Here is a 25,176-nt window from a genome sequence, read left to right on the forward strand (position 1 = left end):
GAATATTTTAAAGGAATGTTCTTTTGAGAGTCAAAGAAATTTATTGCTTGCTACAAAGAATACATCAGGTGTTTCCTAATTTGTAACAGTAAATTCTTTTTTATGTTTAAAGTTGATTGCAAGGATTTTTTTTTAAAGATTTTATTTAGGGGATCCCTGGGTGGCTCAGCAGTTTAGCTCCTGCCTTTGGCCCAGGGCATGATCCTGGAGTCCTGGGATCAAGTCCCACATCAGGCTCCCTGCATGGAGCCTGCTTCTCCCTCTTCCTGTGTCTCTGCCTCGCTCTCCCTTTCTGTGTCTCCCATGAATAAATAAATAAAATCTTAAAAAAAAAAAAAGATTTTATTTATTTATTCATGAAAGACACTGAGAGAGGCAGAGACATAGGCAGAGGGAGAAGCAAGCAAGGATTTCTTTATTTGACATTAAGTGTTTACAATGTATGCCAGACACTGTTGTAGAATGTTGGGGATTAGAGCTAAACAAAGACCCAGTTAAGACTTCACAGAGGAAAATAGAGTATTAATAAATGTAGCAAAATAAACAAAAAAACCACACAGTGAGGTAAATGCAATCACAGGAGTACGAAAGGTACACAAAGACTGGTTCAGTTCTCAAATGTTATGTATTAACAAAATTATAAACTGGCAACCTCAGAATGATTTCCCCCCCTTTTTTTTTCTTTAAATCTTACTGCTCTGTGAATTACAAAAAGGGAGGAGGGGTGGGACACCTGAGTGACTCGGTTAAGTGTTTGCCTTCAGCTCAGGTCATGGTCTCAGGGTCCTGGGATTGAGCCCACATCAGCTCCCTGCTCAATGGGGAGTTTGCTTCTCCCTCTCCCTATGCCACTCCCCATTACTCATGGTCTCTCTCTCAAATTAAAAAAAAAAAAAAAAAAAAAGACAGGGGATTATTGGGGAAGAGAAAGTTTAGGCCTCTAGAGGGAGAAGACAATATGAGCTACACTTTGAAGGTATTTGCCAGGGAGACAAGGAGGTATGAGAGCCATTATAGGTGAAGGAAAAAGCACATGCTTTAAGTAGGTCAGTATTTCTTGGGGTGTTTTAAACATTAACCCTAAAACACTTTCTTTTATGATATCTATAAAGAAATGCAAAAATCTTTAGATAAAGACAGCCATGGATTAAAATGATGAATGTTTTCTCAAAAGACCAAATCCTACATTACAAACGAGGGATGGGAGGTGAGCAGAACCGAAAATTGATAATGAAGTCTCAGGCTTTAAGGACATGAAAGACTAATAGAGGAGAAAAACAGGTATAATTTCTGTATTTTAGAATACATGCTATAGGGGTTGAACAAGTACAATGAGGTACAAAAGAGATAATTAACTCTGTGTCATCGCAGGCTTTGAAAAAATAAGCAATTTGAACCATAAGTCACACATTTTTGTTTTAGAGCTGGGACTACAACCTAAGTGTGCCTAACTCTCAAATTCTTGGGAGTAGGGGAGGCAAAGAGTTTATCAATTATAATCAAGTGTCAATTTAGGAAGCTGAGAAACATATAAAAATGAGTTTCTAGTTTTGGGGGAATTTAGGTTGTGTTTTACAGAAGCTGTCAAATACTGTGAATACTATAGGAACCCTCATGTCCTCAGCACCAAATCATTAAGCTTTAGATGCATTCTTGGCTTTAGATAAAGAACTGGTGATGGAACCCAGGGCAATATACACGTTTAATGCAATCCCTATCAAAATACCATGGACTTTCTTCAGAGAGTTAGAACAAATTATTTTAAGATTTGTGTGGAATCAGAAAAGACCCCGAATAGCCAGGGGAATTTTAAAAAAGAAAACCATATCTGGGGGCATCACAATGCCAGATTTCAGGTTGTACTACAAAGCTGTGGTCATCAAGACAGTGTGGTACTGGCACAAAAACAGACACATAGATCAGTAGAACAGAATAGAGAATCCAGAAGTTGACCCTGAACTTTATGGGCAACTAATATTCGATAAAGGAGGAAAGACTATCCATTGGAAGAAAGACAGTCTCTTCAATAAATGGTGCTGGGAAAATTGGACATCCACATGCAGAAGAATGAAACTAGACCACTCTCTCTCACCATACACAAAGATAAACTCAAAATGCATGAAAGATCTAAATGTGAGACAAGATTCCATCAAAATCCTAGAGAAGAACACAGGCAACACCCTTTTTGAACTCGGCCATAGTAACTTCTTGCAAGATACATCCATGAAGGCAAAAGAAACAAAAGCAAAAATGAACTATTGGGACTTCAAGATAAGAAGCTTTTGCACAGCAAAGGATACAGTCAACAAAACTCAAAGACAACCTACAGAATGGGAGAAGATATTTGCAAATGACATATCAGATAAAGGGCTAGTTTCCAAGATCTATAAAGAACTTCTTAAACTCAACACCAAAGAAACAAACAATCCAATCATGAAATGGGCAAAAGACATGAACAGAAATCTCACAGAGGAAGACATAGACATGGCCAACATGCATATGAGAAAATGCTCTGCATCACTTGCCACCAGGGAAATACAAATCAAAACCACAATGAGATACCACCTCACACCAGTGAGAATGGGGAAAATTAACAAGGCAGGAAACAACAAATGTTGGAGAGGATGCGGAGAAAAGGGAACCCTCATACACTGTTGGTGGGAATGTGAACTGGTGCTGCCACTCTGGAAAACTGTGTGGAGGTTCCTCAAACAGTTAAAAATAGACCTGCCCTACGACCCAGCAATTGCACTGTTGGGGATTTACCCCAAAGATACAAATGCAATGAAACGCCGGGACACCTGCACCCCGATGTTTATAGCAGCAATGGCCACGATAGCCAAACTGTGGAAGGAGCCTCGGTGTCCAACGAAAGATGAATGGATAAAGAAGATGTGGTTTATGTATACAATGGAATATTACTCAGCTATTAGAAACGACAAATACCCACCATTTGCTTCAACGTGGATGGAACTGGAGGGTATTATGCTGAGTGAAGTAAGTCAGTCGGAGAAGGACAAACATTATATGTTCTCATTCATTTGGGGAATATAAATAATAGTGAAAGGGAATATAAGGGAAGGGAGAAGAAATGTGAGGGAAATATCAGAAAGGGAGACAGAACGTAAAGACTGCTAACTCTGGGAAACGAACTAGGGGTGGTAGAAGGGGAGGAGGGCGGGGGGTGGGAGTGAATGGGTGACGGGCACTGGGGGTTATTCTGTATGTTAGTAAATTGAACACCAATAAAAAATAAATTAAAAAAAAAAAAAAAGAACTGGTGATGGATATGGTGGTTGGGTCATGCATAGAATTTCACATGAAGTACACATAAACTAGAAAATGTTAAAAAAAAAAAATTCTCTGACTCTAGAAAAGCCTTGGGATTCCATAAGGTTAGTCAATAAGAACTAGGGGAGTAGTATCACAGAAGCCAAGGGCAGTATTTGAAGAATAGGCAGTGATTGTGATTAACAGTGCCATTTATTTTAGAGGGGCAAGCATTAAGAAGACCAGAAAGAAACCAATGAAAACACTTATTCAATTGTGAATATTAGGGAGGGCTGCAGCAATAGTAATTTCAGTGAGGCAGCAGGTATAAGGCCAACCTTTTTTTTTTTTTTTTTTGGCTAACCTGCTTTTTAAATGTGACTAAGAGTTGACAAAGACAGCAAAGAATTTGTTACAAAGACAGGAGCTATAGGATGGTGGCTAGGAAGACTAGATTTGAAGGTTTTCTTCTGAGAAAGAACAGTCTAGAGTGCACTCCTATCCTGAAGAAGATAAGCCAGTGGAGAGGAAAGGTTTAAACATCTATTTACATACAGAAGGGGTTAGCAGATGGAACAAGGTTTTAGAAAGAAATCCAGAGGATGAAATCTAAGACCTATATACACTGGATAGAAAGGTTATGTCTATTTTTTTTTTTTTAATTTATTTATGATAGTCAGAGAGAGAGAGAGAGAGAGAGAGGCAGAGACACAGGCAGAGGGAGAAGCAGGCTCCATGCACCGGGAGCCTGATGTGGGATTCGATCCCGGGTCTCCAGGATCGCGCCCTGGGCCAAAGGCAGGCGCCAAACCGCTGCGCCACCCAGGGATCCCTAGGTTATGTCTATTTAGGAGAAAATATCCCTTCTCTCTCTGATAGATGGGGAAAAAATGAAGAATGCCTGAGGCAAAAACCAAATCTTAAATCATCTTTAGAACCCCAGGACCCAGTTTCTATTCTCTAATAAAGTGTTTATAATAAAAAGTAAGTCTAAGAGTATATTTTCACAAATGGAACATTTAAAGATAGAAAAGGAGCAAATAAATATATTCATTCTTAAAATTTAAATTCCTATTATATTGAAAAAAGGTAAATCTAGCACTCTTAAAGTAATAAAGATTAGAATACCCGTATATCCACTGCAATTCTTTTTGCAATCCTTGCTATTTACTCAGAGGCTTGACACTCTGGATAATAAATCTTTGTGTGTGTGTGTATGTGGTTATTCAATTTCATTTCAAAGACCACTGTTTTTCAAGTTTCTTTACCTGCTTTTGAGAGAATGCCATTTCCCTTTGCTATGCCAACATAGACTAGAATATTTACAACATCAGAAACTTCAACATGGAGATTTGTTGTTCCTATGTCATGATCTTTAGCAGCAGCTACACCTATGTAAAAAACAAAATTTTATTGGACTGAATGTCTTACATATTCCCTCTAAAATCAGCTCTATGAGGAAAATTTGTTAAATGTAATTTGAGCTTTAGATTTACTTGTTCCAAAACCTCCTCAAGAGCCACAATCCAATAAATTTTCATAAAAATCAAATTAATAGAAAATGTAAATATCTTGCAAGGAATTAGCAAGTACTTAACTATATTGGCTATTAATTTCTAATATACTGTTTGATAGGAAAAAAAGATTTCAATGGATTGCTAAAAAACAGATTTAGTAGAACCTAAATATCATTAGACAATTTATTGTTGGACAGAAGTTAAAATTTCATATAATTCCAAGTTCATGAAAATGCAAATATATACCTACCATAGGCACTGCACAATCTGGGTCCTAGATCAGGGCGTACAAAAAATCCTGGCAAGTGAGAGGCCAAGTTAAATTTTCCTTCCGGATTACAATATTCTGGCAATGGCAGACTTTTTAAAAGATCTTCATATCTGAAGAATAACAACATGGACTTTTTTTGAGTACAGATTTACATTCTTACATGCTTTCATATACACAATTTTCAGGTTGCTGAAAACATAATACAACCTTTCCATAAGGTTTCTGACAAGCAACACTTTCTTTGACTTCATTAAGTTTAAATGAATGCCTAACACAAGGGCAAGAAATGATTGACTAAAACTGCAATTCTGTTTCTCTAATCACAGCAAATTAAAAACACCAAGAGAAGGGAGATCCCAAACAGGACTCCATGTCCTTTGAGATATTAGCATTCTTTCTTTTAAATCCCAACATAAAGACTTTATCCGGCTGAGACTACAGAGATTGGGTTTTGTTCTTAATTTATTTTTAATTGGCAAAGAAAATGCCTGAAGGTCAAATACGTAGAATTCCTTATGCTTCTTCTGGGGATACTCTCAGCTCAATTTCAAAAACCCAACAGTTAAAATAACAAGTTTTAAAATATATACCTTGCTGGCATCATAGTCTTGAAGTCTTCTCCTGAAGGGCAATCTTTCAATTTTAAAACAACTGTTTCTCCACTTTTTGTTTTTTGTCGTTCTATAAAGAATGCAGTTTATTATTAAAAGGTAATCTCTGCCTTTTAATTTTTATTAATGTTTGGAGAGGAAGGAAGAGATGTAAAATGAATGACTTGATTGTCATATAGTAGGTATTTAATGAATGCTTGCTTACTGAGTTTAACTTCTTATGTACTTATACAGTATTAGGACTCCTGTTCCTTATGTATTTAGATATCTGTAATATTGCAAAAATATTCTTTAAAAGTCTGTTTACAGGGGTTATTGAAGTTAGTCTTACATTTTTACTTTTAATTTTCTAAGTGTTTTACATAACTTATGTAAGTAAGGTTTACAGTGTTGCCAAAAATACCCCCTATATAATAGGGAAACACAATATAAATTAATTATTTATTTATGGTCAAAGGAAATTAGGGGTGGAACCAAGGAATAAGACCCAATCTCTTGTTCCCAAGTATCTGTCTCTTCTTTATTAAAAGCCAAAGAATATAGAAGTTTCAAAGATTAAAAATCTTTTAAGTCATATTTGTAATTTGTAATGGGGGGGGATTATGTTTCAGAAAACAGTAAAACAAACAAAAAAACAACATACTTGAAACTTCTTCAAAACCATCCCAGAATTCCTTAACATTGGCATTTGAAATTATGCTGTCTTTGCAGTTCAGGAGATCAGCCTGGTGGTCTCCAAAATCAAGACTAATTGATTCCGCCTTCCACAAGCTAATGTTCATTTTCTTATGCACACCAGAAACCACTGCAGGCTTAAAAATAAATAGATAGATCAATAAGTAAGTTAAAAGGTATATGGACACTTCCAAAATTCAATTTTATAACGCACATACAACAAACAGATAACATGTTAAGTTTTAGGACTACCGACAAACCGTGAAAATAAAAGGAACTATTGCAAATAGTCCCTAACCTGGAAAGATGTACATAATATGCTGGCAAAGAGAAAAGGTAATGAGAAAATGCCATGTAGAATACATCGCCATTTTTTTTAAATTAAAATTAACATGTAAAATAAATAAATACATAAATAAATACATAAATTAATACATACATAAATAAATAAAATTACCATGTAGTAAATTTTCAGGAATGAAGTCCTAAAGGCTATATTAAAGACTTCAGTTCTAGGCAGGATAAATATGGATTTTTGGCTGCTTTATTTATTTTTTTTTTATTTTTTATTTTTTTAAAATTTTTATTTATTTATGATAGTCACACAGAGAGAGAGAGAGAGGCAGAGACACAGGCAGAGGGAGAAGCAGGCTCCATGCACCAGGAGCCCGACGTGGGACTCGATCCTGGGTCTCCAGGATTGCTCCCCAGGCCAAAGGCAGGCGCTAAACCACTGAGCCACCCAGGGATCCCGGCTGCTTTATTTATAGACTTATTTTTGATGATAGAACATAACCTACTCATATATCTGTATAATATATATAATAAAATTTTAATAAAATAATACAGTCCTTGAGCTTAAAACATAATTTGTATCACTTGAAACACATATACATGTTCTTTACCTCCACAAGGATTATGATAAATAAAAATATTAAACCAAGCAAAATATTAAGTTTCAAGCTTAATGGCTAATTCCCTGAAAGTAAACCTTTCCTTTGAAATCATATGAATTTGAATTCCATCAAGGCTACCTAACCCAAAAACAACTGAAGATTTAAAGCTTCTAAAACTCCAATGCTGATGTAAAAAAACCTCTACAATGCTCTGATATGCTATCCTCAAGGTTTTCAGTTTTTAAAATTCTTTTATTACAATAAGAAGCAAAAATCTGGGATATAGAGAACAAAGAAAGTTGTGACTTGAGAGTCTCTTGTAAAATACAACATTTATTAAGTTATCTTAAACTTCATTAAGATAATTTTATTTTGGGAACCATAGAGCAGAATAACCTCTAGCTAGGGTTCTTATCACAAAAAATATCTCAAAATTAAAGAAAAACAACAAAAATAACCTTAATTCTGGTTAACTACTTTACTTGGAGGACCACTCCATTAAACTTCTCTTCAACGGGCTAATAATAGAATATTCCACTATTAAAAATAGATTCAACTATTAGATAATTAACTATTGTTGGCAATTCAGATATTAATTCTCAGCCTTTAGTATGGCTATCCAATAATATTCCTATCCAGCCCTATGCCAATCTTTCTAATGATAATCATACTGGTAAAAAAAAAAAAAAAACAAAAAAAACAAGAGGCAAGTTATGTAGTACATTAGAATATTTTCAAGCAGAATTCTTATGCTAACATCATCATCTTTCTGAAAAACTGGAAATCTTCCTATTTTGATTCCTTGCCCCTAGCCTTATCTTCCTTTAAGTCAGTTTCTTTTTTTTTTTTTTTTAATTTTTATTTATTTATGATAGTCACACAGAGAGAGAGAGGCGGAGACATAGGCAGAGAGAAAAGCAGGCTCCATGCACCGGGAGCCCGATGTGGGATTCGATCCCGGGTCTCCAGGATCGCGCCCTGGGCCAAAGGCAGGTGCTTAACCGCTGCGCCACCCAGGGATCCCTTTAAGTCAGTTTCCAATCTGCTTTGCTGTCAGTTATTTTAAAATGCCAATCCTATTACTTTGACTCCTCAATTTAAACTATCATCTACAGGATAAAATTCAAACTCCTTAGTGTAAAATACCAAAAGGCCCTTCATAAGCATAACCGTAACTACCATTTCCTCGTTATTATCCTATAGAATTCTTTTATCTATGTTCCAGGCAAACAAAACTACTTAGCAGTATCCCAAGCACATAATGGTTTTGTTTATTTCCAACCTCTTGTTCACATCTAGAAAAATTTTACTTAACCCTTGAGGCATCAATTCAGACTAGCCTTTCTGAATTAGTACTCAAGCCTGGTCATTCTCTCTTGTGGGTTTTTATAGCACGTTAACAAAGTTCTTAGGATATTTAATGTACTTATTAAAATATTTATGTGGGGCAGCCCTGGTGGCTCAGCGGTTTAGCGCTGCCTTCAGCCTAGGGCATGATCCTGGAGACCTGGGATCGAGTCCCATGTCAGGCTCCCTGCATGGAGCCTGTTTCTCCCTCTGCCTGTGTCTCTGCCTCTCTCTCTCTCTGTGTCTCTCATGAATAAATACATTTTATTAAAATAAAAAAAAAAAAAAAATTTATGTGGGCAGCACCGGTGGCCCAGCGGTTTAGCGCCGCCTTCAGCCCGGGGTGTGACCCTGGAAACCTGGGATCTAGTCCCGCATCGGGCTCCCTTCATGGAGCCTGCATCTCCTTCTGCCTCTGTCTCTGCCTCTCTCTGTCTGTCATGAATAAATAAATAAAACCTTTAAAATATATATATATATATATTTATGTGACTGTTCAAGCACACACCTAATCAAGTGGTCTAAATTATGACCCACCAGTGGCATCAGTGCTTCAAGGAAAGCCAACCAGAAAACAAAAAAAGGCTAGATATTGTGTATGTGCAACAAAAGGGTATGATTTTTTTCTGGGGAGAAAGGGAGCAAGATTTCTTCGCATTGTGAAAAGGATTAGTGAACCAATCTAACAAGATTATGAATCATGGTACTAAAATATAAAATAGTTTACTATCTTACTGATTTTTATATAACTTACTCATTTTTATATTTTTTTTCATTTTTATATTCTTAATAGCTAGTATAAAGAGTAGATTTTATTACGTGCTCAAAAACTATCAATGAATAAAAATAAAATTGCAAATGATGTTTTCCAGAAACCAAGAAAAAAACATAATGCTAAGCCATGCAAATTCTTAATTTTGTTCACAATTTCTGCATTAATGCGACAAACTGCCATGTGAAATGCCTATCATTCTATCAAAACTTTGGTCAAAGAGAAAATCATTTTCATTTTAACAGAATTCAATAATGTCATTCAGGATCTGATGAACTGACGTATAAATACATGTTCTCTGAATGAACATTAAAGGCAAGGCAAATGCTTCTAGTATTAACATTTATTAGTAGATATGGATCTGTTAAGTGGACTAAACTACAAATAAAAAAAAAGGAAGTACCAAATTTTGTTAATACACAGCTTTATTAAAAGTTTGTTGACTGACATGACAGCTAAACAATATAATGTCAAACAATCAATGCTTCCCTATTCATGTCTGACCAAAAAATAAGAATTCAGAAACAGTAATTCTAGTTTTTGTTTTTGATATCTTACTTCCAAATGCGTGAACTTATCCAACCAGCTTAAATACTTAAAATACTCACTTGTCCATGTTTCCAACACTCTTTGAAAAGCTTCCAATTATTAATATTTTTATAATCCTTAAGCCACAGAATATGCTGCTCACAGATCCAAGAATGTGGTATGTCACTGTACAATTTATTGTTTTCCTCCATGGATGATTTTCTGCTCTCTTTAGGCTCTTCTTTAAGCTCTGGTTTTACATTTATCTTAGAGGCTTTATTTGGTGGAATTTTGTTTTCAACAACTGAAGCAATTATGTCATCAAGAATATTTGGCATAGTCCTTCCACTTTTGCCACTCTATAAGGGAAAAAGTTGTATTTTGAGAGGAAATGTATACATCTTTAAACTTTCACTTTGGTTTACTACTAATATAGCAAACAACCAACGCAAACATTTTAACTACCTTCAAGAAAATGTAATCATGTCAGTGGATATGGATCTAGAGTCCCTATGTTGTTCCTAAAAGATAGAAACCAGAAGTTTGGTGGTATTCCATGTGAGAAACGATCAGGTCTGCAAGAAACTAAGTGTGGCCTTTTATATTCCTTTAGGACTGGGGCAGAGTAAAGTTAGATGGTTGGAATCTCCCATATACGTTTAAAGATCAGTAAAAATTTGTGCCTATCTATGCAATTATTGCTTTTTATTTTCTTATGGTGCATAATTAAGATAAAAACTGATTACCAAGTGTTTTAAGTAAAAAACAAAACAAAACAAAACATATTAATAACATCCATGTGGTTTATTTCCCCTACTAGATACAGGGTTTTCAAATTCTGAAGGAATATCTTAGGGCTCTTCTGCTATAAAAAGCCCCTCCCCCAACCTTTTTAACCTAGAAAAAAACCAAAATCTCCAGCTTTTAAGCTAAGAGATTTATAATGCAACTGGGAGCATGCCTAGTAATAAGTGAATTTTATTTCATTTGCATCTATTTATTGTGTAGTTCACAGCCAAATCCCCAAATCATCCAAATTTAAGGTCCATTTGAAAACCAAAAATCTGGCATCTTACTCACTGGGGTTCCCATTGAATACACTGGGGCAAAGGCAATGCCAGCATCTGTAGAACCCACACGTAGCTTGCCAGCAGTTGTGGTCAGCAAATCTCGTAAAGTTGAACCCTGTTCATTATTCTGGGATGCAGGAGGTGATGTTCTGCTATTTGGAGAATCAGGATTGTCTTGTTCTCTCTCTTCTTTAATTTGCTTTTCAAGGGCAAATTCTTTGTTTTCTGAAATACAACATTTACAAAATTCAAATAAAATTAAGCATGCTGCTCAAGTACTGAAAAAAGTGGGACCCTAACATTTGATAGTGAGAGGTAAAAAGTGTAGCACTAGTGATTTATTCACCTGAACACACACCAGAGGATGGGTTAGATCCTTCAAAATGGAGTCAAACAGTTTGAATATGAAAAGGCCTTCCTCAATATCTTAGACATGTAGCTGAGTTTGCACCTGTCACAAATGAAAAATGCTATAGCTAAGACAGGGAGAAAGTATAGTTTAAGTTACAAAACTACTGCCCTGGTGGTTTTAATGATAGGCTCATCCACAAATGATTCTGTAACTAATTTTGATACAATCATAGGAAGGTGAGTTCCTAACAACAGAAAACAAATGTTTTGCTGAATCTAAGCCATGCATAATGCAAGCAAATGTCAAATGTAAATTGTTCTAAGTGAATATTATACATTAATGTGCATTGTTGGTTATATTATAGTTTTCTATTATATACTTTATTATATGTACCTTTTTTTTCCTCTCTGGACTTTTGCTCTGCAAGATCTGCTAACCAGTGCAGTGGTGACTGGGATTCTGGAGGAGTTAACTTGCTGTCTGTGCTTATGTCACTCCCAGGGCTGCTATTGCCATTACTCTCAGAATTCTGAGGGTTATTTTGCTGCTGAGACTCAGGCATGCACAGAGAAATTTTATTACTGTGATTAAGAACATTCTGTAAAACCTGTAAGGGTAGAAGAATTAAACTTTTTAAATACTACCTTTTCAACTATTCAGAGTAACATAGAAAACATAATTTACAAAACACAAGTCCTAAGTTGTAGCTCAAATATCAAAGCTAATTAATTAACCATGCATTTCATTTCAATAATTAGTTGTACTCACTTGAGATACACCATTCACTGCAGGAAAATTTCCAACTTGTATATTTTGTTTGTTAGTGCACTGACAATGGGATTTAATACCATATTTTTCTCTAAGGGTATGCATCACATCTAGAAGATCTGTCAAAACTATAGAATATAAGAGTGGTTAATAAAAGGATTGCCCCAGTTGTTAAGATCATAAAACATTTTTCCTATTTTTCTTGTGTCCTTTCTTCACTTTTCCTCCCATTTTTTCCATCACTTCCATCTATTTCAGGTTTGATCATTCAGCCAAATTCATGTTCTCTAATTCTTTTCTCTCTTATTTAAAATTCAGTATCCTCAAAAAGGGGAGAATGATTTTTGATCATAAATCTAATAAGCTTTCTCATGGGGCACCTGGGTGGCTCAGTCAGTTAAGCGTCTGCCTTCAGCTCAGGTCATGATCTGAGTCCTAGTATTGAGACCTGCATCAGGTTCCCTGATCAGCGGGGAGTCTGCTTTGTTCTCTCCCTCTGCCCTTCCCTGCCACTTGTGCTCACTTACAAATAAATAAATAAAATCTTAAAAAAAAAAAAAATTAAAAAACTTTTTGATTACACTCTAGTTTTCCCCCTCTAAAATGGTTCCTCCCGCTTTCTTCATCATTGGGGCTGGGCTTGCCTTGCTAGCTTTATTCCATAGAGAATTCTAAGAATTGAACAAAAACAACTCAGGATTAGATAAACCTTACCTTTCCATTGTATTATATTCCTACATACTCCTAAATAATGTAAAGCAAAAAAGAGCTGTTACACTACTAAGTAAATACATTTATACTTACCAGAACCGGGTATAATTTGAGTAGGCATTAAATGTTTGTGATCATGCGGTTGTCCTTTCACACACTTCATCCAAGCATACAGTTCTTTATCTGTATGATTACAATGTACACTTTTATAGGTCATGATTTTATAATTGTAAAATTGGAGGTTTGTATATAAAGAGCTAACAACTATATAAAATATCAATGGTAGGCTTCAAATGTTCAGTTTTTAAAACAATAAGACAGTTCTATCACTGAGAATTTTATAAAAATAAGATACAAAATTGATTTATGTTATTTAGCCTCTTCTAACATTACCATTACTGTCACTAATATATTTGTTACCTCTATCTTCCTTACTTGATTTTAGCTTCTCTGTCGCTAATTTCCTTTTATCTCTTCACTATTTTCTGTGTCCAACAGGGCTGTTGTCTGATCTTAGTACATTAGACTGACACAAATTTGAGGTTACTACTATTTTCCTCTTATACTTCAAAGACATGTAGAGGAAATGCCATAAGATGTCAAAAAACTGCTATTTTATATAAAATATTTAACTGTTATTACTGCCTTCAAAAAAGGCTCCATACCTGGAGTTGTAAACATATTAAGGCATATCATACACAGGAAAAATATTCAATTACCTTGACCTCAAGGAAATTTTTTTCTATAAATTTAATGACACAGCTACATATTGGTGTGGTTATAACAGTTTCAATAAATATTAGAAAGCTCATTATATTCAGCACACAAAAAAACTACAACCGTTTCATTAAAAGTTTCAGACTAAAAATTCAAATCTAGTCTAAAATGTCTAAAACTGGGGTGCCTGGGTGGATCGGTGGTTGAGGTCATGATCTTGGGGTCATGGGATTGAGTTCTGCATCAGGCTCCCTGGAGGGAGCCTGCTTCTTCCTCTGCCTATGTCTCTGCCTCTCTGTGTCTCTCAAAAATAAATAAAATATCTAAAAATAAATAAATAAATAAAATGCCCAAAATTGGTTTTCTATAAAAGCTTTCCAACGAGGGGCACCTGGGTGGCTCAGTTGGTCAAGCAGTTACCTTTTGGTAAGGTCATGATCCCAGACAGAGCCCCACAATGGGCTCCCTGCTCAGCGGGGAGTCTGCTTCTTCTGCTCCCTCTGTCCCTCCCCCTTGTGTATGCACACATGCCCTCTCTCTCTCAAAGGAATCTTTAAAATCTTTTAAAAGAAAAAAATTCCAACTTTCCCCTCCAGAGCCTACACAGTAACCTGTAAATGTTTTCTAATTGCTTATATTTTAGATATATAAAACTATATCCTATTCAATGAGTTTATTACAATATTTAACAATGACATAGCTAAATAGATAACAGAATATAAAGCATATAGGTTATATTAAAAAAAGATACAGTGACAATACTTTCAAAATTAATAGTACTATGAATATCAATAGCAACATATTTATTTATTTATTTATTTACTTACTTACTTACTTACTTAGGATTTTTATTTATTTATTCATGACAGAGAGAGAGGTAGGCTCCATGCAGGGAGCCCGATGTGGGACTTGATCCTGGGAGTCCAGGATCATGCCCTGCGCCAAAGGCAGGCACTCAACTGCTAAGCCACCCAGGCGTCCACAAAAGACAACTATTTAGGATTATACATACCCTATCTTATTAAAAAAATACTACATACTTATAATTATGCATACAATATAGGAAAATACAAAACATTAATTTTTTAATTAGGTAAAGGGAAAACAAAACTAACATGGAGCCAGGAATAATAGAAAATGTATGTGATGTTTTTTAACAGTGTAGCTAATTGTATTAGTGGAAAATATCCAAATATATTTTTATAATTTTGAAGATAGTAAATGCCTAACATGCATTCCTTTTTTTAAAAAAAAAAAAGATTTATTTTACAGAGAGAGAGAGAGACACACACACAGTGAGTGAGCATGTGCCCAAATACACAGGAGGAGCTGAGAGAGAGAAAGTTCCAGTCTGTGGAGCACCAAGCCCAACAGGAAGCTCTATCTCACTACCTATGAGGTTATGACCTGAGCCAAAACCAAGAGTCTGACGCTTAACTGACTGCACCACCCAGGTGCTCCTAGAATGCATTCACATTTTTGCATTATCACAGAAAACACCCAGCTGTGATGTTTGGAAATGTGTCCCCAGCTCCAGAGGTCTTTTTGGTTAAGTGCTGGGTATCTAAGAAAAAGTTTTTGTAAATTTATCAGTGGAAAAGATACTGATGGCTAACTCATGGTTTATCTATCTGATATACTATTCTGAAAAAGATACCTGGATATGAAAATAGCATTCATCATTTTTAGACATTAAACCATTTCTATCACTAAATATGATTTTACTTCTAGTACTTCCACAACTTGAATCCTCTCATTTCATGAAAACTGTATCCCAAACAAATTACTCAAAAATCTCATGTTACTAGTATTAGGTATCTATTTCCAAATTTGCCTTGTGTAAACATTCTCTAAAAATACTTTTGGGATGAGAAAAGGTGAACTTAGTTACTTCCTTTTTAAATTTTATATTATTTCACAGATCACCTATTTTTGTGCCACTTTACCTAGAAATTAGAAAATAATAGCTTCAGAGACTAATTTCATATGTAATAAGGACTTCTTCATTATTCTCTAAGAACCAAGAGATAAATGACACTGGGGGAAGCATATTCTTGAACACTTTGATTTGAACTTTATGGTTTTAAGGACAGAGAACAAACCGAGGGTTCATAGAGGGCAATGGGCGGTGAGTAATAAGAAGGCACTTGTGATGAGCACTGGTTGTACTAAGTAATGAACCACTGAATTCTACTCCTGAAACCAGTATTTGGCTAGACCATTAACTGTATGTTAACTAACTAGAATTTAAATTAAAATTTGAAGAAAAAAAACTTTATGGACCAATTATTTAGAAAAACCAGTTCATACAAGTAAGTATTCAATTGTGGCTCACGTGCATGACCATGTAATTCATAGGTTCTAGAATGGACTTCAGGTTCCTACATACTGGAATCTGAAAGAAGCAAAACCTATCCTAAATTGGGCTACAATAAAAAAAAAATACCTGCTTGAGGGTGACCCTGGGTGGCTTAGTTAAGTGTCTCTGACTCTTGATTTCGGCTCAGATCATGATTTCAGGGTCATGGGATTGAGCCCCATGTCATACTCCGTGCTCAGTAGGGAGTCTGCTTCAGGATTCTCTCTCTCCCGCCGTCCCTACACCCACCTCACTCACTCTCTCTCTAAAATAAATAAATCTTAACACAACTACCTGCTTGAAATGAGAGGGTGGATCTTACTAGAGGATAAAAAGATGTAGATGGAATTTTTATTCTAGAAAATCTGGCCATTAATAAACTTCATAAAACTTCTTTAATGTAATATATTCAAAATAAAGGAAAGTAGAGAAAGAAAACCTCACACACACATAATTTTCCAGATGACTGATCCTATAGAAAAGGGACGTTATAAAAATTTCAATTTACACAGTTATAAACCAACCTCTAGAACTCTTTCTTTCCTTTGCCTTGTAACAATCTAAGCAGACCACAAATCCACATTTTTGGCAGACCCAATGAATGTTAAACAATGTTGCTTCACATGCATCACACATTTCCCGGACTCCTCTCACTGCTCTCTTCCAGGCAATTTTGGCTGAAATAGAGAAAAATAAAAATTTAAAGGCAAACATGTTCTTTTCCACACATTTTTTGCTGAAATATACAAGAACAAAAATTTAAAGGCAAATCAAGACTTTAAAGGATATATTAACTAAAGATCAACAGATTTCTTGAATTAGTAATTCTTTTCAGAAGTTTTACATCTAATGAATTTTTTCAACTTTAGTACTTTGAAGATTTTTGATTGAATAATTCTCTGTTGTGAGGGACTATTCTCTGCAATGTAGAATAGAATGCTTAGTGGCATCTGTGACCTCCACCCATTAGATGCTAGTACTCTATCAAACACCTCCAACTTATGCAATCAACTTATGCAACAATTATGCAACCAAAAATGTCTCCAGTCATTGTTAAACATCCCTTGAGAGACAAATCATTGATTTAAGAGAAAGGGAGGATAAGAAGCTAACATTTAGAGAATTCATGTTAGATGCTTTACATATGTAGATATAATTTACTTTCTAAACAAAGCTGTGAGACAGTTATTCCCATTTTATAGCCATACAGTTAAAAGGAGTAAAGCTGGGATTCAAATATAAATCTAACTGAAGGTTGTGATGAACCACAGTACATTAAAAACTTAAATTGGCATAGACGTATCTTTCTCTGGCAAATGCTGTTATTTCTCCATTTCATATCTGAAATATCCTTTTCATGCTAACTATATGTCATGATTGCAGAAACAGCATAATGCTATTGTGACTTCATGAATTGTTAATCCACATTCATTATAACCTCAGTTGGAAAATATGTTACCTTAAGTACATGTAATCGCATTTAAAACAGTACCATCAAAATAAAATCTCAATGAAACTAGGTAAAATTAGGAACTTAGCCCATTAAATATCCTTGAAAGAGAAATTCTTTTCTTTTTTGAAAGAGAAATTCTTAAAATGAAATTTGTACAGTTGTATGTTCTAAGTATTTAACTTCCTTACCATCCTTTTTCACCCAGGACAAAGCTGTTTTTTCAGATGTTACTAACTGACAGAATTTATCACCTATGATATCCAAGATGTATTTTGAAGTTTCTACATCTAGTTCATCATCTTCATAATTTTCATGTGTCCATAAGCTCATGGCTTCATCATCATATTGGTCAGGAGAAGAGAAACCATCTATTCTGACCACTCCATTTTTACTAAATGACAATCTGAAATTTTAAAACATAAGAGGATTAGATACCTAGCCAGAAGTCCAGTTTTATAAAGTTATAATTTTTATATTATAAACATACAAATTATATTTATGTTAAAAAATAAGAAAATAGGATAGGTCTTTCATACACACACATTTTAATTATTAATTAAATTTAACAAACTTAAATGACTTCCATAGTGTTACACAAATGGCAATGATAAGCAGTACCACTTTTAGGTTATTTCAAGAAATAAGATTTCTATCACTTTTAACTACATTGTTAATTCAATCAAATGAAAACTATATCCAAGTGTCTGACAAGGACAAGAATTAAAATGTGGGCCAAATGCTGCCTAGAGTAATGTTGTTATTTTATATATAACTTAAATCAGGAACCTTGAGAATGCCCTAAATGGAGGTGTGTGGATGGCTCAGTCAGTTGGACATCTGACTCTTGATTTCAGCTCAGGTGACGATCTCAGGGTCATGAGCTCAAGCCCCACGTTGGGCTCTATGCTGGGAGTGGAGTCTGCTTAAGATTCTCTCTCCTTCTCTGTCTCTTCCTCCGAACTCCTTTCCCTCAATCAATCAATCAATCAATCAATAAATGGAAAAGAAAATTCCTTAAATCACTTTAAGATATTTACTGGATTAAAAAAATGCCAAGTACAGTTTCATTAATTTAAACGACACTTTAGGGCAGCCCCGGTGGTGGCTCAGCAGTTTAGTGCCGCCTTTAGCCCAGGGCCTGATCCAGGAGCCCTGGGATCAAGTCCCACGTTGGGCTTCCTGCACGGAGCCTGCTTCTCCCTCTGCCTGTGTCTCTGCCTCTCTCTCTCCCTGTGTCTCTAATGAATAAATAAAATCTTAAAACAAAACAAAACTTTATTTATGACTTAGAGGAACAAGGATGAAACTCCCAAAAAGTTTATTAGGAACCCCATTATGTATGCTTAGTTCCTCTCAGCTTCAAACATCCAATTCATGTAACTACTAAATTCAGAAAAGTTTAAGGTAAATAGAAAGCAAAACTGCCACTCTTCCCCTGGTTAGTGGTTATTCTTCAGTTATTATAGTACTTACTCTTTTTACTCTCAATCAGGGAATATTGGCAGTTCATTATAATTCATTCTCTATTTTTCAAATGGACACCAAGAATGTTCCTTCTACTACCTCATCTCATATTTTTATTATCTAAACCTTTCCTTCTTCTTTTTTTAACCAGATTTCTCCCTTTGTTATAATCCAACATCTTACTTCAGCTTTGTGTTATTATCTCTACCTGAATATATATTTCCTTCCTTTTTCTTCAAGAGGGGGGGAGCAGAGGGAGAGATAGAATCTTAAGCAGACTCCACACCCAGCAAGGACTGACATGGGACTCCATCTCACCATCCAAGATCATTACTGAGCTGAAATCAAGAGTCTGACACTTAACTGACGGACACTGCAACCAACTTTCATTTTGATGTTTTTTTTTTTTTTCCAGCTTTTCTGCAATTCCAGGTGTATGACCTTTTACAACTATTCTTTAAATTTGTCTGTCCTTTGGAGATTGTTGGCTAGAAAGACCATGAAGTAAAAATATGAAATAGAACCTGTTCTTGTTCCTACCAATGCATTTCTTGGGGTTTCTATTGGGCCACCAGCAGAGGTATATTTGCCAGAGCAAAGGGTCTCCTAACTTAAGAAGATGAGGGTGATGATTAGGAAAATAACAAGTTAACATTTATACACCATTCATATGTGCTTGGTATTAAACGAAGGACTTTGTATACTCTATGTCATTTAATCACGAAATCTTTGCTATATGTACCACTATTATCAGCATTATGCATAGGAGACAGGCTTAGCTGTAACCCTACTATAGCTAACAAAGTCATACAGGAACCAAGAGAATGAGCTAAAACTCAGGAATAACTGATTCTACAATCTGAGACATTAACTGTTGGTCTCTACTGGCTGGATCACCCAGCTATTCGTTTTGTTGAACTCTTATAAGTCCATATATGCTTTTGGTATTGAAGAATTATCTAGTAATATTATTATTAAGAGTAGTATGTAGGATAATAACAACTACAAGTTGTTTTTATACTTACTACAAAACCTGTAAAATATGACATGGTACTGACATTCTTTTTTTCATAACTTATATTTTTATAGCTCCATATTTAACAAAAATATGAGTAGTTCAATGTAAAGCAATGACTTTAGTTTAATGCCTAGATTCTTTACTCTGATTTATAGACTACTTGTATTGCTAGCTAACACACAGATATAAATACAACACTACTTTGGTCAAAGTATATAAACTTTAAAAAATTCCTTAAATCAAACAAACTACTGTTTCCTATTATTTTCTAGAAGAAAAATAACATTTTCTGAATAAGGATGAATTCTCTCAGAAGAGAAAGGCCATTTGAATGCAAGTAACAATATGATTATGAAATTTACCACAAAAGTTTAATATTCTTTATGTTTCAGAAACAGGGAAGTTCAAAGGACTCATGCCCACCTCTACGAAGGACCCTCAGAATGAGAGTATAATTTCCAATATCCAGTAAACAGATTTTCCCCCAATTACATATTTTCACTTACCGTCTAAAGTAGTAAAATCTACAGAACACTGGTGAATGAGCTGGTTCTTCTCCTTTTTTACTCCGAATAAGTCTACACTCCCGGCACTTTTGCAAATTAGGCCCTATCTCACAGCAGGAGTCATCCTGTAAAAAGGATTCCCCAGTTTGCTTCAGCTTCTTGACTTTACGCCAATCTTTTAATACTGAACGAGGGATGCCAGCTGTAAAACCAGTAAGAAATTATTAGCAAGATTACAACATTTTAAAAAAGTACATAAACTTCTTGCAATAAAATTCAAGACAAGTACACAATTGTCACAATATATTAAGATTATAAAAGTAAAGACAAAGACATAGGTCCTCATTAATAACAGAAAGTCCACAACAGCATTTCTATAATCTTATGTCAGTATACTGGAAATGTAGAGCTGAGTAAATCTTTTGCTGACTGAATCTTTATATATTAGATATTCATATTTGTATAATAGAAAACACAAGAATCATTCATTTTCTATGTGAAAATATAGCTACAAATATAGCCCTTTTACACAGGAATTTGGTTTATGTAGGAGAAAGTTCTTTCAAGATCCACAGGAAGAACCTGAAGACCGAAAGTTAATACTTTTAGAAACTACAGGTTAATCAAACATACTTGTATAGTTTTGAAATATTTAACCTGACTCTCCACAGTAAGTGTGGCTCATTATGACAAGTTAAATAGTAGTTCTATAACACCAATATTTGAGAGAAGAGGGACTAAGCTATTTCTCTTAGCATCTCTCCCTTATTAGGATGCCCTCCATTTAATTCAACATACTGATGGAACAGTCAGTTTGTTTTTTTTTTTTTTTAAAGATTTTATTTATTTATTCATAGACACACACAGAGAGAGGCAGAGACACAAGCAGGCTCCATGCAGGGAGCCTGACGTGGAACTCGATCCCAGGTCTCCAGGATCACACCCCAGGCTGCAGGCAGTGCCAAACCGCTGCGCCCCCGGGGCTGCCCCAGTCAGTATGTTTTAGAAAATAAAAGGGTTTAAAGAAAATTAAAAAGCCAGTACTAAATTGACTTTTTGATGGTAGAAAGAAAAGCACCAGAGAAATCTAAAGAAAAAACAATCCCTCAAATGACTAATATTTGACGAAGAGAAATTATTTATTTATACTCTACAAGTCATTGCTCCATCATGCTTATTAACTTGAACTTAATTGTTGTCATGGGCTCAAGTAATCAATCACACATCTACAGAGCAGATTAAAAAATTAAAAGCATGTTTATTTAAAAACAACCTATGTTGGGACAAAGAAATATCAAACTCTTAAATGTATACTTACAAGATGTCTGTATGTCAGGTATGAGATGTACATAGTTTGCTATTTGTCATGTTAAAAGATATTTCCTGTGTTTTCTAATCACTCAGATGTGGAAAAGAGGCAGTACAGCTATTCTCCTGAGTCTATATACTTCTTGCAGAAACATGTAGCAGACCTCTTGAGCTCCCACTATCACTTACCTGCTGATACTGAAAGCAGCACAATGACACCAAGATAACATATCTCAACATAGGAAGAATTGTGTATAAACTCCGGGATGGCCCATTTAAAATCTGCTTCCAGTTATTAAGCACTTTTAGAACTGCTGCCTGGGTTCTTTACAAAAATGACATGTTCCCTCCTCTTCTATTTCTGACTCAGGGCAAGCTATTTGGCTTAATCCACTAACTAAAGTTCAATCTATTTCTATTTTGACTAGAAAACAACTACTAACCAATATGCTTTTACATTCTAGGTAATGGAACAATTCAAAGATTATGGATAACCATACCACTGTGAACCATTTAAACAGTATTATAATAAAGAACCAGATATTACAAAGCAAATCTCAATTCTGTGACACAAAACAGACACTTGGAGCTGTTTTTAGATTTAAATGCATGAATGAATTACAAAGACATGAAGGCCCAGGTCATATAGACAGTTTTTGATATTATAATTTTTGCTTCTAAATTAGGCTATACACAATGGTACTTAATGCCTTTTATGGATATTACTATAATAGAATTTGTACAACAAAATATCTTTCAATTATATATGTCTAATTTATTGGCAATATCTAAAATCTAAAACTTTGAGAATAAGATATTCAGTCAACAAAAAAATACCTAGTACTCCCCTTTTACCATTAGAATATTTCAATCTTAGCTCTCAATTTATTAGCAAATCCTCAAACAGCTGCTCTAGCCAACAGAAAATTAGGGAGGAAGAAAACAGGAAACAAATACATACTATACCCTTTAATCTCTGATATGCCATCACCTGTAAAAATATTTTTTTGAGATACAGAAATTAATTGATTATAGTAAAGCCACTGTTTTTTTTTTAATTTTTTAAAATTTTTATTTATTTATGATAGTCACACAAAGAGAGAGAGAGAGGCAGAGACACAGGCAGAGGGAGAAGCAGGCTCCATGCACCGGGAGCCCGATGTGGGATTCGATCCCGGGTCTCCAGGATCGCGCCCTGGGCCAAAGGCAGGCGCTAAACCGCTGCGCCACTCAGGGATCCCTAGCCACTGGTTTTATCACAGGACTTACATTTAAATTTGATGGGCAATTTCAGTTTATAAAATAATGTAAGAAATTAGTCACGGAAAAACAGCTAACTTTTAATTATCATTATGAAAAGGCAGCAGATATGAAGACATTCCAAAATAGATAAAATCTACTGTACCTGGCTTTATTTTTTTTTTAAAGATTTATTTATTTATTCATGAGAGACACACAGAGAAAGGCAGAAACATAGGCAGAGGGAGAAGCAGGCTCCCACAGGGAGCCCGATGTGGGACTGGATCCTGGATCCTAGGATCACGCCCTGAGCCAAAGGCAGATGCTCAACCGCTGAGCCACCCAGGTGTCCCTGTACCTGGCTTTAGAATGTATTAAGAAACACAAGTTTCTTTACAGGCATTAATTGTGTATAATTAATACATGGATAGCAGTGAATGTAATCACATTATATTCTCTAAATACAGACTTAGTTCACTCCTTTTGACTATGAGTGATGACAACTCCAATGACCATTAAAAAGATAAACGTATTTAATCCTCAAGGTAGATAATCCATTCAAGTTTGGAAGTCAGATTCATGAACTCTCAATTTAGAGAACTTTTCTAGATAGCGCAAACAAAGGCTAGACAACTGTGCCCATAATTAACAGATAGCAATTAATAGTCACTTTTTATTATTTTGAACTTGAGTATATGGGACTTAGAATACCCTCTCTCTGGGGTTAACTGTTACTAAGGTTTGACTAGGTATTATGAATTAGAGGAAAGTGATGATTCCAGTCTCTTTGTCTTTGAACTCTTACTTGGGAACATGTACATTCAGTCTCAAAACGAAATAGAATATGTACTTTGTTAAGAGTTAATTTTATAAATTTAACTTCACAAGAGCTTCCTAAGTGTTAAAATCTGGAAAATTCCTACCTCTGTTTTCTTTCTTTCTTCCTTCTCTTTTTTTTTTTTTTTTAAGATTTTATTTATTTATTCATGAGAGACACACACAGAGAGAAACAGAGACACAGGCAGAGGGAGAAGCAGGCTCCACGCAGGGAGCCCGATGTGGGACTTGATCCCAGGGCTCCAGAATTACACAGTGGGCCAAAGGCAGGTGCTAAACTGCTGAGCCACCCAGGGATCCCCCTATCTGTTTTCTATAAATTTAACTCAATTATATGTATACTCAACACCAAAAGAAATATGTAAAACAGAAAAGAAACAATTATTGACCACACTAAGCCTCTTAAGAATTCACTGGGGAAGTGGAACATATGAGAAAGAAAACAACACTGTACAATATCCAATACTCAAATAAATGGCATGCATGTATCCTGTATCCTCTGATGTCAATCTCCTTCTTTCTTCCTTCTGACTATATTTGCATTTCAGTCTGTCAGCCTCTGTCTCTAGCTGAGCTTGTTTTCCTAGGTCTTTCACTTTCTGGCTGTCCTTTTCTGTGAGCCCATCCTCCTGTTTTTCTCTCCTTCACTTTGCCTCTGGTTTCTACACAGGCACATAAAAAAACTCATTCAGTGAAAAGGCCCAAATAAGAGCCTTCAAGCATCCAAATGCTTGTGAAAGTACTTCTTGAATGTCCACATTGTCAGATATTTCATATATTGTATGTGGATGAATACACAGATATAGTGAAACTATTAAGTGCTTTCTGCATTGTACAACATACCTGGAAATAAATAAGCAAACTGAGAAAAATGATTTCTAGAGTAAAAACACAGAAACACTTTATAGTAAATACCATTGGCAAGTATCACTTATTTCGCCCTGCTGAGGCAACAAATGAAATGTAAATATTACCAGTTTTGAAACTTTTACTTATGAAAATCCTTGAGTATAGAAATGAGCACACAAAACCACAATCTCCTGCTTTTAACCTTTACCCATTGTTAAGAATGTCCTGAGTAACAATATTAATTAAATAGAAGGTAATTTCAATAAGCTTTCATTTTGTTACCAGATGAGAGGATAAGAAATAGGCCACTCACATCCACACTAATTGAAGCAACTTTCATCTAAAAATGTGACTTAAAGGAAGTATACATGTGAATAGAATTTCTTTTACAACTATATCATGGTAAAGGTGAATACCTTATTATTAGAAGTCCTCTTTTGAAATGTGTGGAAAATATCAGGAAGGGAGACAGAACATAGAGACTCCTAACTCTGGGAAACGAACTAGGGGTGGTGGAAGGGGAGGAGGGCGGGGGGCGGGGGTGAATGGGTGATGGGCACTGAGGGGGGCACTTGAGGGGATGAGCACTGGGTGTTATTCTGTATGTTGGCAAAGTGAACACCAATAAAAAATAAATT

General features: G+C 35.3%; 1 protein-coding gene across 5 annotated transcripts in view; it reads right to left on the reverse strand.

Annotated features, from left to right (window-relative positions):
* Window positions 1-25,176, reverse strand: part of JMJD1C (jumonji domain containing 1C) — a 327,885-nt gene that overhangs the window by 13,812 nt on the left and 288,897 nt on the right. For 4 of the 5 annotated variants that reach the window (XM_077894677.1, XM_077894675.1, XM_077894674.1 and 1 more), the window contains 12 exons: window positions 20,306-20,507; window positions 17,506-17,720; window positions 16,389-16,541; window positions 12,882-12,971; window positions 12,078-12,205; window positions 11,703-11,916; window positions 10,968-11,182; window positions 9,968-10,246; window positions 6,313-6,481; window positions 5,649-5,739; window positions 5,038-5,168; window positions 4,539-4,661 (listed from right to left, as the gene is read on the reverse strand). In XM_077894677.1, coding sequence (XP_077750803.1) covers window positions 4,539-4,661; window positions 5,038-5,168; window positions 5,649-5,739; window positions 6,313-6,481; window positions 9,968-10,246; window positions 10,968-11,182; window positions 11,703-11,916; window positions 12,078-12,205; window positions 12,882-12,971; window positions 16,389-16,541; window positions 17,506-17,720; window positions 20,306-20,507 — 2,010 coding nt within the window. Of the gene's footprint in view, window positions 1-4,538; window positions 4,662-5,037; window positions 5,169-5,648; window positions 5,740-6,312; window positions 6,482-9,967; window positions 10,247-10,967; window positions 11,183-11,303; window positions 11,409-11,702; window positions 11,917-12,077; window positions 12,206-12,881; window positions 12,972-16,388; window positions 16,542-17,505; window positions 17,721-20,305; window positions 20,508-25,176 lie in introns of those variants that run through there. The other variant, XM_077894678.1, reaches the window with a different exon arrangement.

The sequence above is a fragment of the Canis aureus genome, chromosome 4 (assembly GCF_053574225.1).
Source record: "Canis aureus isolate CA01 chromosome 4, VMU_Caureus_v.1.0, whole genome shotgun sequence".
Classification (NCBI taxonomy): domain Eukaryota; kingdom Metazoa; phylum Chordata; class Mammalia; order Carnivora; family Canidae; genus Canis; species Canis aureus.